This window comes from Varanus komodoensis, unplaced genomic scaffold (genome assembly GCF_004798865.1).
Source record: "Varanus komodoensis strain SLA01 unplaced genomic scaffold, ASM479886v1 scaffold14_3, whole genome shotgun sequence".
Lineage (NCBI taxonomy): Eukaryota > Metazoa > Chordata > Lepidosauria > Squamata > Varanidae > Varanus > Varanus komodoensis.
This window is the reverse complement of record NW_025335439.1, coordinates 330,208-349,055: the sequence shown is the minus strand read 5'-3', so window position 1 is coordinate 349,055 and position 18,848 is coordinate 330,208. Positions and strand designations below refer to the sequence as shown.

Sequence of the window (18,848 nt, the reverse complement as noted above, 5' to 3'; positions counted from 1 at the left end):
ATTGAAATCTCCTTGCACATTTAACCTTCAGGTTTAGTCAGACAAGAGCTCAATATTACAGAAACTAAGTGTTGCATTGTCACAAATGTCAATTATCATTTGTACAGCAGTCTCACCCATCATACAGATATCTGGAAAATACTCTTGCTTTACCAATAACTGTGTTATTACATGTCATGCCCAGGTTTCTTGGTAAGGCCCTTAATTATTGTAACCTAGGACTCCCTCTTCCAATGCCAAAGAGATCAGGGTGATAAAGAATGGATAAGGGGAAGATGCAGACCCAAGATGCTACACAGGAAACCTCCCACGGGGAATTTCATTATGACTTTAGTCAGAACTTTGTCAGTACATGACCAGGGAGAATATACTAACTTACAGGATGTCTCGTCTCTATTGATCCTGCAGTATTTATTTAATTATACATACTGACATTTTCTATAATAAGGGTAATATAAACACGATGGCTTAAACTTCTGGAGCAAGATTTGCTTCTCTTATATGAAATGTAAAATAATACTTAGCATTTCTATAGGGCTTATCAAATATTCAAAGTATTTCCTGTGTATTGCTCCTTACAATAATCCTATAAGGTAGGCCATTGATAGCATCCTTAAGTTGAGATGAGGGCTGAGAGTCCAAGAGTCACTGTCTGGCCTAGGCCACTTAGTGAACTCATGGCTGAGGTTTGAGCCAGGAACCTCACCCTGCTCTGCTTACATTCTTACACTGCCCCAGCTGCTTGAGATCAGGAGAGTACAGCGATTCTCCATTTCCTTAACAGAAGTTGTTCGTATATGTCACATTTTCTTTTATGTATGTGTTGCATACATAGAACATGTGAATGTCACACGTAAATTTACCAGGATGACTTAAATAATGGTGCTTGAAGAATAGTAACATGATTCAAATGCAGAAGAGCAATAAATTTGGGGGGTGAGGGAAACCCCTTACCCGCATTCAAAATCCTTCCTTGCACATTGCAACTTGCCTAAGCTAACCTGGTTGAATTAAAATATCATAGTACTATGTTAGCAGGCATAGAAAAAAGCATCTTAACTCCCACCGCAAGAGTAAACAACCTTTCCTGCCATTCACATATGCTATAGTGAACACCTCTGTTTATTAAAGGGTAAGAAGAAATCACCTTGGCTTACAAATTAAGCATCACACATTTTTTTCCCATTTGTTACCAGCAGTTGTTTTGCAAGGAACCATCTTCAAGTCAAGTTCAAGCTACTTGCTGAGTTGAGAAGATTTGTTAATCTAGAAGAAACTCCCAGCGTTCTTTCAACAGCTCAGTCTGGAAATCCAGAGATACTGCACTGAATGCAAGCAACAATAAGAAACCCAAACACCAATTAACAAAGCCTTTGAACAGAAACACCTTTCTGGAAACTGGCAGCCACTGAAAAGTGATAGAAAGCAGGGAGGGAAGCAGCTCAGTGCTGCTGGGACTCAATCCTGCAGCTAAAGCGGGTTGGTCCACTTAGTGAAAGCCTCAAGTCATCATGGCGAGAAGGACATGCTGGGTGTTATCTCCAAGCATCACAACAGCAGGGGCTCTAGCAGCCTTTTCTGCAGAAGAAAACGAAGAAAAATTTGGTTAAGTTAGCAGAATAATTTACAGCCCTACCCATCAATAAAGTGTGAGCTTAGGTGGACTCTGGGGGATGGTGGAGGACAGGAAGGTCTGGAGGAATGTTGTCCATGGGGTCACGATGGGTCGGACACAACTTCGCGACTAACAACAACAAATGGGTTTTACTTAAGATTTCTTCTTAATCTGTATATCAGATATACCTTTTATTAGATTTAGTTATGTAGTTATGTTGTATCCTGTTTGTTATACTTATTGTAATTATGTAGTACTTGAAATTGTTCCTTTATTGTATTTTGTATGCACACTTGAATAAAGTACTACATCCATAACAGCAGCAGCAGCAGCTATTATTAATCAACCACAGTTAGCGTAAACCCTAAGCTGAGGTTCCTCTTAACTAGGGTTAGTGTAAACACACCAGCTTCAATGGCTTTCTTTCACTACACCTATTTAAGTTTAACCACAGCTTGACTGGGTTGGGATGACACAACGAAGTAAGGCAAATCACAATTTTCTGACTTCCTGTATTCAAAAGTGTGGGATAGCAGTATGCAGCTATTTTAATTTGCTTTCATCTCCGCATCCAGTGTAGGACGGCTCCACAATGCAGATCAAGCCGAGTGCTTGGTGGAAATGCTCAAGTGCCCTCAATTAAATGTGGTTGCCAAGAATGATTTACTTAAAGTAGAGAGCCAGTGTGGTGTAGTGGTTAAGAGCACGGGACTGGGACTCAGGCGATCTGGGTTCTAGTCCCCACTCAGCCATGGAGCCAACTGGGTGACTTTGGGCCAGTCACAGACTCTCAGACCAACCTACCTCACAGGGTTGTTGTGGGGATAAGATGGAGGAGGAGAATGATGTAAGCTGCCTTGAGCCCTTTGTAGGAAAAAGGCAGGATATAAATCGGGGCGGGGGAGTTCTTTCCCAGCTTAACTAGGCTGTGGACCATGCCATCTTCTAGCTGAAGTTGTTAACTTAGGTTGTTGTGTTATTTGTATAAATAACAAGGACAATTGAGGCTGCAAACTTCCATTCCTTATTTCCTAACAATGTTTTTTTTAAACATAAAAATGAAATGGTAAATGACCCTGGTCAACTAAAATTTAGACCAGCTCTGAAGCCACCTGTCTGGGGTGCTTGGGGCACCAAACCACTTCTTGGTGCCCTCCTTCCCTGCAATACCACATACCTGTGTGTGTGTGTGTGTGTGTGTGTGTGTGCGCGCGCGCGCGCATGCGTGTAAATGATGGGATGTGTTTGCTCACTCCAGTGTTGGTAATTGTGCGAGCTACCACTGCACTGCATAAACTAAGGCACTTTCCTGGATTGATGGCAGGGGCACATGGTTGTTGTGCATGCCACAAAAATGGCTTCCTTTCTTTAAAACTTACAGCAGGAAGGAAGGAAGGTACGAAAGATCAGTTAAAGATACATGTGTCATGTAGAGGGGCAGCCAATCATATTTGACTCTGATCTTTCCAACATGTATTTATTTCCTTTTTCTACACCAACAGGCAGACATGGATGGGTTATAAGATGCTTCTGCAGTGGGGAAAGAGGCCTGCTGGTAAGATACCATGAGCAGCTCCACATGCTTGCAGAAAGCTCCCCAGCAGTCCATGCCCACACCTACCACCAATGGAGCCCTCCATGACGCCAGCCTAGGAATGAAAGGGTCAATTTCCTCCCATCCATCACAATGAGAGGGAAAAAGAAAAACAGTGGCAGTCGAGCCCTGGGCTTGCTCTGCTAGTTGCAGTAAAAGGGACAATAAAACTGAAGACCTGGCAATAATGTACATATTATTTCCTTTCCCCTGTCTGGATGAGACAAGTTTGTCCCTTCCCACAGATCTGACTCACGATATGACTGAAGTGGTTGGGAGCGATGTGGTTTTGGTGGCTAAGACACAGAGATGTGTAACGCAGCTTACAGGAACCTATTACAGCCCGGGAACCCTGAGCTGTGCAGAGCAAGCCCTACAAAGCAGTGCCTGGGTGACAGACTGCCCAATTATATCGTAACCGCCCCCCCCCCCACTCAGACTGCACATTACCGCATAGGCTGAACGTCCATTCAAAATTAGCACTCCAAATGAGAAGTGGCAGATTTCATCTTTTTGGTCTCAGAGTTAATATTCAAGGTATTTAAAAATAACAACAAGCGGTTTTGATAATGCAGGAATTCTCAGCCTTTGCAACATCCAGAAGTAGCCTTCCACAGATATTCTCTCATGTCTTGTGAACTGGTTCCCACGGTGCTTTATTTAACTACTAAACAAAACAGCCCTTCAGTTTCTGTGGTCATTTCAAAACAGGCTGCAAAAGAATGGACGCAGTAGCTTATGATATGCTTCTGCCGGGAGAGGGGATTCTGGTGCGTTGATCAAACATAATTCTGTGCAAAAAGTAGGAGAGAGCGGCATTGCTATGACTCCCCTGGGATTTGAGGGGCTAGACGGAGAACCGCTAATGGAGCCTTTGCTAATGAAAAGACCAAAGATCTGCCAGGAGTGAAAGAGGCCAAAGCTCCTGGTTTAAAGCCAAGGGTTTTGTTTTTAGCACTGAGTGCAAGGAGCCAGTGGCGAAGCCTGGTCAGACCTCAGGACCGTCCAGCCTCGCCTCCTCCGGCCCAAGCGACCACCCAGAGAGGAGCAGGTGATGTAGGCAAGACAAGACGAGCAGGCCCACCGGGGCTGGCACTGGGCGCTGTAGCACGCTGGCTTCTGAACAGTACAGACAAGGTATACTGGGGCAGTCAGCCATCGTTACTGATACTAGTTTTATTTGTTTGCTTTGTTAACTTTTAAATATTAAACTTTTCTAGGAACAAAATGGGGCTTATTCCCTAGTAAATCTCTTCAGTGTCAGAGCAGGAGAAGCAAAGTCGCCTTTATTGCTGTAGTTATGATTATACAATTAAGGAGAGTTCGAAGTGTGGAACTGCATCCGCTCCAAGGGTCTGTTCCACCCCTCCCCATCCTAGCATTAGAGTTGGCAAAGCGGGCTTTTGTTTTGTTTTATTTTTGCATGGCTTTAACATGCCAGCAGCGTTGGGAAAACGGGGACAAGTGGTGAGAAGGAAATGCTCCCAGTGTGCTTTGCAAATAAAGGAATATGCAAAAATTCCCCTCCACCCACCATTAAGGGTGCAACCTGATGCAAGTACAGACAGAAAAAAAGCCTTCCAGCTCCCAGCATTCCCCAGCCATCAAGCTGGGAGTTGTAGGATTTTTTTTCTGTCTGCACCCTCAGTTCATGGTCTAAAATTTCTTGCCTGGAGTTCTTGCCTGGAGAATGTGAACGCGCAATTCTATTAATGGGGGATGCTCCATTGCATGTAACTGGGTATGAGGCCTTTCTTTAATTCAGTTTAAGGTTTCACCCCAAATATCGGCAATTTTGCTCTCTTACAGCAAAAGAAAAATGTCATAGGCACTGAGGCATCCACTGTGAGTAAAGTAAGCTTGTTGCTTGCAGTGTGGCTCTTTCTGGCCTTTGGGTATTTTGTCCCTATCCCTGCAGTTCAGAATTAGGACTCTGTATATGTCTCAATTCATGGAAGCACAAGAATGGCTGCGGAATGTGGTCACAGCCCAAGAAAGCAGATGCCTACAAAGCTCGGCTTTCCTAAAAGACAAAAAGGCACGTTCTAGTGGGCAATACTTGCTGAAACTTCAGAAATCAGAAGCAGAAAAATATTTTTACTGTGGTGCAAAAGTTAAGTAAGATTTCCAGGAACTGGGAATGAATGGTGGCAGCATTTCAGTGCCCTGAACAAACTGTTAGAATTACAAAATAAACTATACGGGGCAATAATACATGCCTGGAGTTTCTAGTAGTAGTAAAATTCAGCTGTTCTTGTGGCAAAATTCAGTGCAGAATATTCTTTTTGTGCTTTTTTTTCAAGCACAGCCTTAAATCAAAGAAATTAATAAGCCTGTCTTTTTGATGCCATGTGGCATGATCCTTTATGTATATCTTTACTTGCAAGGAAGCCCAAATGTCCTCACTCGTTGCCAGGGAAGCATGTGTAGGATCTTAAGCCCAATGACATTAAACGCACACTAACACACATGACAATGGAATGTGCCAGTACTAACTGGAAGCTGTGACTTTCTGGAATTCCAGAAGACCAATGCGCATGTTATGGCTGGCTACCCTGGGGAAGTCTCCCTGAGTAACTGCACATGTTTTTATTTGCTCATCACAAAAATCTGGTGATTTCTTTTTCTTGCGACTAGTAACCAGAAAAAGAAGCTCAACCAATCCATGTAGTTAACCCTCTAAGTTGCAAGAGACACCTCTCCACACAGTAGCTGCCATGTGCCTGACAGTTGATACCCTCTACAGACATGGTACATAGAACTTGTTACTGACCTTCCATTTCTCAAAGAGTTTATGGAGCTGCAGGTGCCTGAGATCTAGAGGAACCTTTAGCCTTCCTCTGTAAGGCAAGAGAAAGAAACATGATATAAAAACAGGCTTGCCTGAACTCATAGCAGTGCAGAGTTTAAAACAGAAAATAACATGGGTGTTTCTGCTTTGGTGGGCAAAAACCTAATAAAAGATTCAGCTTGTGCAGTGGAGTTACAGTGCCTTGCAGAAGTATCCCCCTGCCCCCATGACTCTTCCACATTTTGCTGCTCTGCACAGTGAAACTGAAATGGATCAAATGGGTGTTGTTGCCACTTCATATATTCTATACTACAAGGCACTGCATAGGGTTGGTGCACACACTTAAGGCAGTGACTATATTGACATGATGGAGAAATGGGTGTGTCTGCTATGGGTGATGAAGATAGCTCCCTTCAGATTCGAGGCACGACTCAGCAGTAGTTCCGACTTAAGAGCAAGAGAATCAATGATTGCAATAGCCACATCTGCAGACCTTAGCTTGGAGTTTGTGATGTAGGTTTTGGTCAGATAGCCAAGGATGCTTCAAAGCTCCAGTTGCACTTATCCTCCAGCTAAAGGAGAAGAAATAGAACAATATTAATAGGTGAGATATAGGCAATGCTTTAAGCACTGAGGGTAATCGGTGTTGAAACATGCTTAATAGATCAGTGGCAATGGAGGGAAATAACTTGGGTATTTAACCCAGTCAACAGCCCCTTGTTCAATCATGATGATTAGGATCAATTGAAAGGCCATTAAGATTGCCACCAAAGTCAAAATTATATTACCTTAAACATGCTTTATCAAAAGCATGCTTAAATTAAGCACTTTGATTTGATGGAAGAGAAGCTGGGATGGTTTAACTTGGAGTCCTGCACTGAGCTGGTTTTGGACCTGATGGTCTTCTCAGCCCCTTCCAGCTCTACTATTCTATGATTGTAAACTATGCAGAAGCACTAATCTAGAATGTGCTGTTAATCCAGAACAGGTGTCCACACCAATTTGCCACCAAATATTGTCTTCGTATGTGCCCCGATGGTGATAACTGCTGTGCAGAATTCACTTTCTTTAGAGATCTGCCAAACTCTGTGCATTTTCTGAAAGTACCACATAATGTTTTCCTGCAAGTTGGTCTTTGTTAGCCCAGGAAAAGGAAGGATCAGGTGGGATTTGAGTCTGCCACTGTAATTGGGATTTATAATTAAAATATTGTTATCTACCCCAAGACTGGGGTAGTCTTGCAGCAGTGTAGATTGTATGAAGCAAGCAAGCAAGCAAACAAACAAACAACAGTATCTAACTATGAGCACATGCCTGATCTCTCCTATTGGATTAAAGGAACCTTATTCTTATGGCTGTGTATATTATTCCATGATTTGTTTTACTTGAGGTAAATTTTAAAGAATGCTGTATAGTTCTGTGGAGCTTATCAAATGCCACCAATAAAAGTAACACCCCATCATCTGGCACCTATGTATGTACACACACACATTCAGTGTTGAGGTACAGCAACATCTGTCTGGGCAATATACTAAAGACAAAAGGTTACTGAAGATTACCCCTTTTCCTTGATGAGAACCTTAGTGATGAAGTCTTTGGCTTCCTCAGACACTCTATCAAATTCTTCATCTTCAAAGTTCCACCTACAAGCCAGGATGTTGTTCAGAGTCTCATTATCGTCATCACCCAAAAAAGGAGATAATCCACTAAGCCTACGGAAGGAAGAGAACAAAGGGTAAGGTGTAATTCTCTTCTGAATTTTAAGCAAAATCTTAGTGTTAATTTGAGCAGTAACCTAAAGGTGGAGGCAGGTTTAGCTAACATCTAGATTTATCTATATGGGTAAACATCCTCCCCCCCCCCCACCTTTTTCATCTCAACTTCCCTTGGGACAGCTCTTACTGCAAAACTATAAACCATCATAATACTTAATAGATACTAATTTGAATGTCTGCATACTCCTCCACATTCCATCTTAAGCCTGAGAGTATGAATATGCTGGTGCTAGCAAATCTATCTTATTTGATCTCAAGAGATTTCCTGCCTGCTTCTGATCTCATGATTGGAAGAGGGCCAGGTTGTTCTTCCTCCCATCCCATGGACTTCCATCTTCAAGATGAAGTTGGCACATTTTTTAGAACAGTATAGACATTTACACAAATCAAGCTATTTGCATGTTTTGCATAAAGAGGCACGTGAGTCTTGCACAATTTTTGTAAAATCAATTTGAACAAATTAGCACCCCCCAAAAACATAATTGGCATATCCTTTGTTCATATCACATGAGTACCATGTGCTTTAGGGGTACCAGGTTGGGCAAATTGGCTGATTTTATGAAAATGTTCTTAGTCAAAATTTCCTGTCTTGGAGACTGAAATCCAGAAACTGCTTTGATTAGCACAAGAGCAACTTGTCACTGCTCAGGAGCTGGTGAACCAGAAACTGGAAGTCCATCAGGTTCTCATCTCCTTGTGGAGTTCATCATTCATCCCTAACTGTGATTAAATACAGACTTTGGAATGGACTACCTGCCTTTCACAAAAGAAAGGAACTTTCCATGAGAGGACCTTCTATGAGGACCTTCCATGGAGAACACTCCACCTGATTTTTGGTGTTCCCAGCTGAGCCCATTCAACAGTGTCCTGTGTAGTATTTTCAAGGGCTGGAGGAAGTGAAAGGAGTGGTGGGTGGAAAGGTTCACTGCCATCAGTGCAGTTGATACAGCACAAATCTGGATCCAACCCCCCATACCATCAACAACAGCCAGATTTTTTCTTCTCCCTCTTCAATTTGTTTTGCTCACCATTGATCTTGAATAAGAGTTCTGGAAAACTCTAATTCCTGCATGTTATTTGATGACCTTTGGGCTGGCCTGCTAATGGTCTTGCCCTTTTACTGAGTTTGGAACTTCATCAAACTTACATCAGAGAAAGGCATTGAATAGTTGGGCCTTAGCCCTACTTACAACATGTAGGCAATGACACCGACACTCCACATGTCAGTAGGAAAGGAGACAAAGTCATAGTTCACAACTTCTGGAGCAAGGAATTCTGGAGTGCCAAAGTTGACCTTAAGCTTCTCCCTTGGTTTATATCTAACAAACAGCAATGGAACACATATAAAAAAGGCATGGCAGCAGAGACACGTATCTTTACTGATCCCATATGTCAACTGGAGGGGTACCTAGCTCCAAGGCTGACCACCTCCCAATACTCTGAGGTTAAAGGATAACGCCACCTAAGCCTTCTTCTCAAATACTGCAAATGGACATTGGGTGTCGGGAAAGAGAGGTGCTAGTAGCGGGATAAAAACAACATACCTCCTTGCCAGCCCAAAGTCGATAATTTTTATTTGATTTGCCTCTCGGTTCACACACAGGATATTCTCAGGCTGCCAGAAAGAGGGGGAAAAAAGAGTACACTCATTTATGAGAAATGGTCAATGAATTGCTCTGGAATCAGCATTCAAAACACAGCAGAGCATAAAAATATGCAACTCAGTGCCAGCATCTTGAAGCAGGTTAGGCTCTGTGGATACCTCCCACTGTAATCATGTGGTATTTGAGGCTGGGAATGCTTTGCCAGGACAGCTTTTCCCTCGCTGTGGCATTTCTTGTTTGACATAATGCAGCAAGTCAAGATAAAGAACTCATTAGCTGTGCTTTCAGAAGTGGAATGCAGGCACTCTGACCGGCCCTCAGGAAGTCAGTGTTGTGATTTGCGGCCCATTATGAGCTGACTTGGGGCATTTAAGAAAACGTTTATACCATTCTTTGAAATTTATCTTCCAGCTTTAGACTTCATAGCTAACTGCTCTTTGCAACAACCCAGGAATGGACAAATTTGTTTCTTTCAGTTGCTCAGTTTTCCATCCCAAAGTTCAGTTTGTCTTGAGCACTGAAAATTATTATTTAAAAAACAGTTTACATGCATTTTTGTCTTACATTTCTCCTAATACATGCAATGGTGTATGCAATTATGTGTATAGTCTTATTTTTTGGCAAGAAATCTTTCTAATGTAATACATGTTACTGTTACTTTCATTTTGCACATATTTTGTACATTTTTAATTGGAGAACTTCATTTTGAAATTGAGAAAATGATGAATTTTGAAGGTTTGGGTCTTGGTTCAAAAGTCAGAAATTAGGAATGGGGTCCAAATTAATTTCTCACCCATTCTCGAGGTGATTACAACACATTGCAATTTCATAAGATGAGATGTTGCTAGTGCTAATTGTGGTTATACTGATAGTTGTAATTGTTCCACAAGCATAACAGGGGACATAACCCGCATTATTGGCTGCACTGATGCCAAGTCAGCTGCAGATACTCTCAGGTATCAACTAAGAGGGAAGGCTTATAGGTTAAATGCATCTGGCTTGTCAAAAGGCAAATTACCCAAAACCTGTTTTTATGGACTCTGCTGTATGGACTAATAAAAGGCTCAGATTTTAAATAGCATAGCCTCTTAGCGAGATGATAATGAATTTGTTTGTTTTAATTTATATTATAATTATTTTAATTTATTGATGTGAGCCGCCCCGAGGCTTCGGCGAATGGGGCGGCATAAAAATGTTTTGATAAATAAATAAATAAATAAATAAATAAATAAAGGCTAACTCTCTGAGATCTGTTTTGAGCCTTCATGCATCTTCCCCTGGCATCCTCTCAAAAAGCCTGTAAAAACAAGGACAACTCATTGATGTTGACAATACGGGAAGACTCAAGACTTAACCCTGGCTGCAATTCACAGATCAGGTAAGATACTGAACTTGGGTTAATGGTTTTTAAAGATTTTAGCCCAACTACATTTGTCATACTGAACAGTGTTAACTCCAAGCACATGTCATAAATGAGACTTATGTCTTCTGTTGGCCTCATTAGCAATTCAAAGTTATGCCGCTAAACGAGAGTGAGCATTTCATCAAACAAAAATAAATGTTAAAGGTGACATAAGCTATCTCAAGCCCATTTCAGCGTCAGACTTGGTGATCTGTGCAGACAAAAGCTTGGCAAGAATATTAATCAGATTTTCCTCGTAGCTGGAAGCAAGTGAGGTGGTCCCCACTAGCTCCGAAATTACAGAACTGAGAACATGTAAGATGCATTCATTCTTGCCTCAAGCGCTCAAATTCTTGGGGTTTGCTCAGTGTACTTCTCAACAGGAGGGAGAGAAGACCTGGCAACATGCACTGCTTGGCTTAGGCTGGAATGCCACACTGCGCACGCACACACACACACACATGTGCCAGAAGCCCTAGCTTCCATTTTTGGCTTAGAGCAGAATTGGGGCAGCGCTGGTGTTAATGGTTGACTTGGCTGGACATCTGGTGGGATACAAATCCCAGCAAGGTGCTTGGGAACAAGTGGATGCCTCCCAACTTGCTGCTTGGGATGGCTGGTTGCTGCTCTTCATTCTCCATATCTCTTCCTCCTTCACCTGCTCACTTCTCCTCCACAAGACCTGCATTTACAGCTAGAGAGATGTGCCTGGCCTGAATGACAGTGAATGACATTTCCCGGCTGCCAGAAACCAGCCTGCAAGAGGACCAGACTGTGCAACTTCTTTTTTACTCTAGAGGAAGGGCAAGGAGAATTAACCTGGATCAGGGTCTGGGACAGTGGGAGGAGGGCATTAACCTTTGTCTTCAACTCAGTGTGGCCCCAATGGGGGTGGCTGCTGCTCCCCACAACTTGGCATTTTCTATTTTCATTACCCCAAATCAATCAATTGAAACGAATATCATTTTTTGGCACCATCAACTGGAGGCACAAGTTCTGACCTGGAGCAGGGCTGCACCATGACACAAAAGCTTAAACATCTCCTAACCCTGTACAAGATTCTGCATCCTGACTGGGTCCTCAAGATTCTAGATAAGGAGCCTTTCAAATGTGTCGGACTACAGCTCCCAGCTTTCCGCACCATTGCCCATGCTGGCTGGAGCTGATGGGGGTGAAAGAGCAAAATGCCTGGAAGGTTCAAGTCAGGGAAGGTTGATTTAGCCCCTAGAGTTGAGTGTCAGTCATAACAGTCTTCTTGGTCATAGCTTGGACATCCATTTACTATTGCTGTTAAAGCATGAAGAATTTAGCTCTGCAATAGATCAGTGAATCTATTTCCAGTCCATGTGAGTTTCACATGCATTCAGTCATGCATCCATTCTATCCAGTTTCCAGATCAGTAAGCAAATGCTGTTTACAAAGGAATGAAAATTCACATTTATTTCCATATGCCGTTTCTCCAAAGATACACATTCTGTTCCCCATATTTGTATGGGGATATGCCTATTTTATATGAATTTTATATATTCTGGTCCCTGACTCCTAGCTGAGTAGACCAGAGGAAGCTGCCTCAGCTGATCTAGCAACTCTAAGATACAAGCAGCCAAGCTCCTAGAGAGTGAGAGATCTGAAAAAGCAAACAAGAGTTTGGCAGGGAAGAGGCCCCTAACATTGTTTTCTTTTTTTCTTTTCCCCCTTAGTCCCCCCCACCCCAACACACACACACACACACACACACACACACACACACACACCCCTACCTCTCACCCGTTTTCTTCCTTGTAACACACTGCCATTTACTGACAGAACTATGTGGTTAACCTTCAGGGAAGATGGGATAAAGCACTGGTTGTTACAACAGGCACAACAAGGTAGAATAAAAAAGGTAGCAGAAAGAATGGACTGAGAAGACTCCTCAGTGGTGGTGACCTGCAACATCTGTGTTATCCTTGTGTTCTTGCCTGAGGTCAACATCCTGAGTCCTCAAGGCAATAAAAGAAGAAGATGAAGAGTTTTTAGACAGAACAGTGGAACTGCAACTGCCAAGTGCAACAGCAAGCTGAGGCAGAAGAGGAGACTCCTGAGGTAAGGGAAAATAAGGAGGAAACTCCCTGGAAAAGGGTGACTGGTACAGAAGAACTAGGAGACACTCTGCCCCAGTGAAACATCAAACTGCTTTCAGTTACTCAAGGTTGGAGGGCAGCCTGCAATGGAAGAACTGTAAGTCATCCCATGCAACACTGAACAAGAAGTTAAAGGTTGACCAAGTACTGGCAATGATACAAGGGCTTGCAAGAATGAAAAAGAAGAGTGTTAGCTGTGGAAGACTCCCTGTTTTGTGGATGCATCAGGTATGTTGTCTCCCTGGAGGACTGATTAGTGATATAATTGAAAGATTGCCAAGGCTCGTACAGCCCACTGACACATATGCCTTCCTCCTTATACATTGTGGGAACAAATGGCACTGCCAAGAGGAGCTTTGAAGAAATCATGTCAGACTTTGAAGCTTGGGGAAAGTCAGGAACTTTGGGGCCCAGATAGTTTTCTCTTCAATCCTTCCAGTTCTTGGAAGGGAATAGACAAGGAAAGAAAAATACTCCAAGTCAATGCCTGGCTATGAAGGAAGTGCCAAAGTGAGAGATTTGGATTCTAAGGCCATGGGTACACTTCCTGGAAGATGGATTGCTGGCAAGGGATGAGTTGCATCATAGAAGGACTGGGAATGATGTGTTTGGCCACAGAAAATGACTGGAAATGAGTTAATATTGTCCCTGTCTTCAAGAAAGGGAAAAAAGAAGAATCTGGGAACTACATAATAATCTATTTTGACTTCAGCAAAACTTTTGACAAAGTGACCCATGATATCCTGATTAGCAAACTAGCTGAAAGTGGACGAGATGGAACAACTATCAGGTGGATCCACACTTGGCTACAGAATAGGACTGGAAGGGTGCCTATGAATGGCACCTTTTCAAGCTGGGGAGAAGTAACAAATGGGGCACTGCAGGACTCAGCCCTGGGCCCAGTGCTCTTCAACATCTGTATTAATGATTTGCATGAGGAAGTGCAGGGGTGATTATCAAATTTGCAGATGGCACAAAACTGGGTGGGGCAATTAATACCCTGAAAGACAGAAAGAAGGCTCAAGATGATCTTGATAGGTTGGAGCACCAGGCTGAAAACAACAGAATGAAATTCAGTAGGGATCAATGCCAAGTTCTGCAACTAGGAAAAAGAAACCAAATGCATCATTACAAGATGGCTTAATAATACCGCAAGTGAGAAGATTTTGGAATTGTTATAGATTGCAAGCTGAATATCTGTCAACAATGTGATGTAGCTGCTAAAAGGGCAAATGCTCTTTTAGGCCTCATTGATAGAAACATCACGTCCAAATCCCATGAAGTACTAGTTCCCCTTTATTCAGCACTGGTTAGACTTCATCTGGAGTACTGTGTCCAGTTCTAGGCACCACAGTTTCCAAAAGATGCACACAAGCAGGAAAGGGTTCAAGGGAAGGCAATAAGGATGATCCAGGGACTGGAGACAAGGCCCTAAGAGGAGAGATTAAAAGAACTGGGCATGCTTAGCCTTGAGAAGACAAGAGTGAGAGGAGATATGATAGGACTATAAACACTTGAAAGGCTGTCACAAAAAGGAAGAGCAGGATCTCTTCTCAATCCTCCCAGAGTGCAGGACATAGAATAAAAGGCAGCCAGATTCCAGCTAGAGAGCAGAAAACATTTCCTGACTCTTAGATGAGTATGAGAATGGAACCAATTACATGGGAAGCTTGTGGGCTCTCCCACACTAGAGGCATTTACAATGCAACTGGACAGCCGGCTAAGAGGGATCTTTAACTTGGCATCCTGCACTGAGCAGGAGGCTGGACCTCATGGCCCTCTGGCCCCTTCCCACTCTACTATTCTATGATCCTTTGCATTTTCCCTAACTGCTGGATTAATCACATGGCCGGTATAACCAATGTACAGTACCTTCAAGTCTAAATGGAGAATGTACATCTGATGCATGTATTGTATCCCTTCACAGATCTGCTTTGTGAACAAGATGGCATCCATTTCTGTCAAGTTGCTGTTTTCATCAATTATTCGATCAAACAGCTCTCCTCCCTCCACACTGAAGAAAGAAGGAGACTTAATTCAACATTCATTTTGCGAAAGGAGTGCATAGTCCAGGGTGAGCATTCCATGTAAACACATGTATACCACCAGAGGGAAAAAAATCAAATCCATATGAATTATATCAGCATTTTTTAAAAATCCATGCATAATGTACAGATTCGAGGTTTTCACAGCTTAGGGTATATTAGTGTGTTTAAAAAATAAAGCTATGTAGGGTAGGAAAAGCATGAAGATCTGGTTTAGTGGAGCAATGGTTCAGGGTGAATGGAAAATAATAGTCTCTGGAGATGGACTGAGCACCAAGTTGGCATCTTGGTCTGTTATACAAGGATAAGGACATAAGAAAAGCCATGTTGGCTCAGACCAAGGGTTCATTCAGTCCAGCACTTGGTTTACATGGGGGCAGATCAGCTGCCACAGGTTCCCTCAAACAGGATGGGTACAAGACCTCTGCCTGTCCAAGCTCCTCCACAACTGGTGTTTGCAGGCATGATAACTCTGGGAAAGAAGGCAACACGCCGTCAGCAGGGCTAGCAGCCATGGAGAAGCCATCAGTTCCATTTTAGAGCCATGCAGACTGGTGGCCATCACCACTTCCCGTGGCAGCGTATTCCATTCTGCGTGAAGAAGTACTTGCTTTTATCTGTCCTATACCTCTCACCAGTCAGCTTCATGAGATGGCTCTGGCTTTGAGTATTATAGGAGAGGGAGAAAAATGTTCCCCTCTGCACTTTCTCTGCACCATGCAATGAAGTTGGTGGCAGCTGCTCCTCCTCCTTCTCCTCCCTTTCTCCTCCTCCTTCGGTGTCAGAGTCTCCTAATGAAGCATACACTCCGGATTCTGAAAGTGCCTTTTAATGTTGAAGGTGCAAAAAGAAATAGTCCTAATGCTCACCCATAGATAGGATGCTGAAAGTATGTAGAGAGGGGCCCAGCTCCCTCCCTTTACAGTCTGCTCAGGCAGATCCTTCCTGTTTGGAGGAGGAGGTGGAGGGGCAGAGTCAGAGTCAGCTGCAAGATTCTCCAACAGAATGTGAGAATCAGCCTGCCTAGAAAAAGGGGGGGGGGACATTTCAGAAGGGGGGCAGAGCTGGCCAAGAAGGAATTCCAACTGCAAAGTGCCCAGCAGTCCTTCCATCTAGCCCTCGGGTAGCAGGAGCTACCCTGAAAGCAGCCTCAGAAGCTTTTCTGAAAGGGAGGGAAGGAGGGGAAACAAGTTGGCATCCAACTCTTTACATGGGCAGATGTTTCCCCCTAAACATAAAGCAAAGGCTGCTTTGATTTTTATTGCCTTGCCACCTGTAATAAAATAATGTAATAAAAAGAGTGTACTTCTACAGTCTCATCTGAGTCTGCTAGAGAGAGCAAGAGCAAGGGAAAGACCTGTTCACAACACTGCAACTGATTCAGGATGCAATCCTATGTTGATCGATGCTCTGCTCAGGGAGCCCCACACCCATCCTAAACCCTACCAGCAGGAAAGAACAGCAGACCAAGGGAATCCAAAGAAGTGCACCTCCAGCCTGCAAACCCATGTTCCCAAAACTTGTATCTTGGGAGAGGTGTGCAGCAGCCAGGTGGTGATTGAATTTATTTATCTACTGGTGAAGACACAGCCAAGAAAAGGAAGCAGAGGAAATATGAAATGGGTGCATACTATTCCATGACGAGGACAATGTCATTTTTTGATTCAAAGGCATCATACAGCTGAATGAGGTTCACATGGTTCAGCTGATTCATCACGTTTATCTCATTCTTTACTTCATCCTGTGAAGAATGCAAGGACAGCAGGTGTAAAATTGCAGCAGGAGTTGTGCTAGGAAGGAGCACCCCTTGACCTCGGGGCTGCCCTTTTCAGTTTGTTTCATTTGTTTTGTATCCCACTTTCTTCCCAAAATGGCACTCAAGGGAGTCCCCACCCTTTAATTTGACAAGTTCAATCACATATTCTTTGAGTCACAACTCTGAAAGTTCAAACGTTAGGAAGCCTTCAACAAAAACACCCACTGAGCTAATTTTATGGAGAATTAAAATTGCTACAATATTGTCTGTTAGCCTAAGGTACACAAAATGAGATATTGTGCATTGATGAAGAAATGGAAGCTACTGATGAAAAAAAGAAGACATAACCAAAATATTACATATCTAGAACCATGCTCTGGTATCCAGAAATCGTACAGCAGTTTCTAAATGCACACCTGTATATTCTATACACAGGTTTTTTTCACTGTAGAATGCTTAAATCCAATTCATACCATGCGGCAACTGAAGCACCTTTGTGAGATGATGAGGTTGGGCATGTATCTCCCTGCAACAAGGAAGTGAGATCATGCACAATTCTGTGGTGGCAGGAGAACCTAAGAAAAGCCCAAGGTCCATCTAGTCCAGCTGCACGCCCATGGTGGCAAGCCAGCTGCCCACAGGATCCCCCAAGTGGGATGGGTACAAGACCTCTATCTGCCCCAGCTCCTCAGCAATTGGAGCTATAACTATATGCTGTGTGCAGAAGTACTAACTTTGATCTTTTCTACCCCTCCCACCAATAGCTTCATTGCTTTGAACTGATAAAGAAACCAGTGGAAGGTTTTTGGTATATGGACATGGTAAGTTTATTATACCAGTATGAAAGGTGGGAAAATCCTGTGTTCAGGTATGTAGCCAGATAAATTCCTCCCAAGCTTTGTGAGATAAGGAGAGTACTCCAGACTGTGCTCAGTAACAGATAATTTGCTTGGCATTCAGAAGGTCCCAAGTTCAATCCTGGGCATCTTCTATTCAGAAGATCAGGTTGACCTCTGTCCAAGGCTCTGCAGTACAGCTGCCAATCAGACTAGATGATGTCGGCAATTCTATAGGATGAAGCCCCATTGAACTCAGTCAGATTCACTTCTGCATAAACATGTACTGGTTTGCTCTGTATGCTGGTTGAGATGGCCAAATAGCCTGACTTACATGTATGGCAGCTTCCTAAGAGCAACAGGGAATCTCACAAAAATGTTTCTAGGTGAAGAATATAAGTTGAGAAAATTAATTACATAAGGAAAAAGGATCTTCCTACCACAAATGAATGCAAAGAAAGTAGAATTAGTACAGTTGACTGTGGATTTGCAAGAAGTCCAGTTATAGTGTACTGACCCTGTGGAACTGGGATTCAGACAGGTAATGTGGGAAGGAAACAACTCTCCTCGCAGACCTGCAAGCTCAAGCGTAATAAACCAAGGCCGAGAGGAGCTGGTACAACCAGCAGCCACCCCTGTGAAGAGCCAGACACAACCAGATATGACAGATTTTATTGTTCATATGCCAAGTTCTGCAGCAAACAGCCCAGCTCCTCTTACCTTTTCCTTGACAGATCTGGCTTTAATAATTTTGGCTGCTAATTTGAGACCTGTTGATTTTTCTTCACATTTATGCACCTGGCCAAATCGTCCACTGAAGGAAAAAGAGGGAGAGAGAGAGCGCTTGCTGAATGTAGGATCCATTCAGCTTGAAAACATCATTCCTTTGGACATTAGGAGAATATTTTGGTCTGATCAGGCAAGCATGCTCTGGAATTCCTATGAAAAGAGGATTAGATCCATTCAAAGCAGATAAGGCTATCAGGGCTACTAGTTATGAGGGCTATATCCTGTCTCCAGGACCAGCTGTGCTATCTAGAATGTAATGATGCTGTCATTATCATGTCCTACTTGTGAGCTTCCCAGAGGCATCCAGTGGGCCATTGTAAGAAGCAAGATGCTGGACTAGCAGACAAGGCCTTTGGGCTGATCCAAGATTCTTCTGATGTCCTTAGACTGTTCTCTTCACAACAGCACCATTCTCTGTCGGAGATCCCTTTTTAGGGTAGCAAAACCCATTGTCTTTTATATCATCTTTTGACCTGACTTAGCTGCACTAAGGGGCTTCTAGAACTGGGAAGGACATC

The 18,848-nt window shown here is 43.1% G+C and overlaps 1 protein-coding gene across 1 annotated transcript in view; it reads right to left on the bottom strand.

The window, feature by feature from the left end:
- Positions 1-1,547: 1,547 nt before the first annotated feature.
- Positions 1,548-18,848, bottom strand: part of MYLK4 (myosin light chain kinase family member 4) — a 38,099-nt gene continuing 20,798 nt past the window's right edge. The window contains exons 6-14 of the mRNA XM_044424562.1: positions 18,262-18,355; positions 16,581-16,690; positions 14,777-14,918; positions 9,320-9,390; positions 8,966-9,094; positions 7,560-7,712; positions 6,494-6,572; positions 5,983-6,049; positions 1,548-1,578 (exon numbers count right to left, since the gene is read on the bottom strand). Coding sequence (XP_044280497.1) covers positions 6,002-6,049; positions 6,494-6,572; positions 7,560-7,712; positions 8,966-9,094; positions 9,320-9,390; positions 14,777-14,918; positions 16,581-16,690; positions 18,262-18,355 — 826 coding nt within the window. The 3' untranslated portion in view covers positions 1,548-1,578; positions 5,983-6,001. The remainder of the gene's footprint in view (positions 1,579-5,982; positions 6,050-6,493; positions 6,573-7,559; positions 7,713-8,965; positions 9,095-9,319; positions 9,391-14,776; positions 14,919-16,580; positions 16,691-18,261; positions 18,356-18,848) is intronic.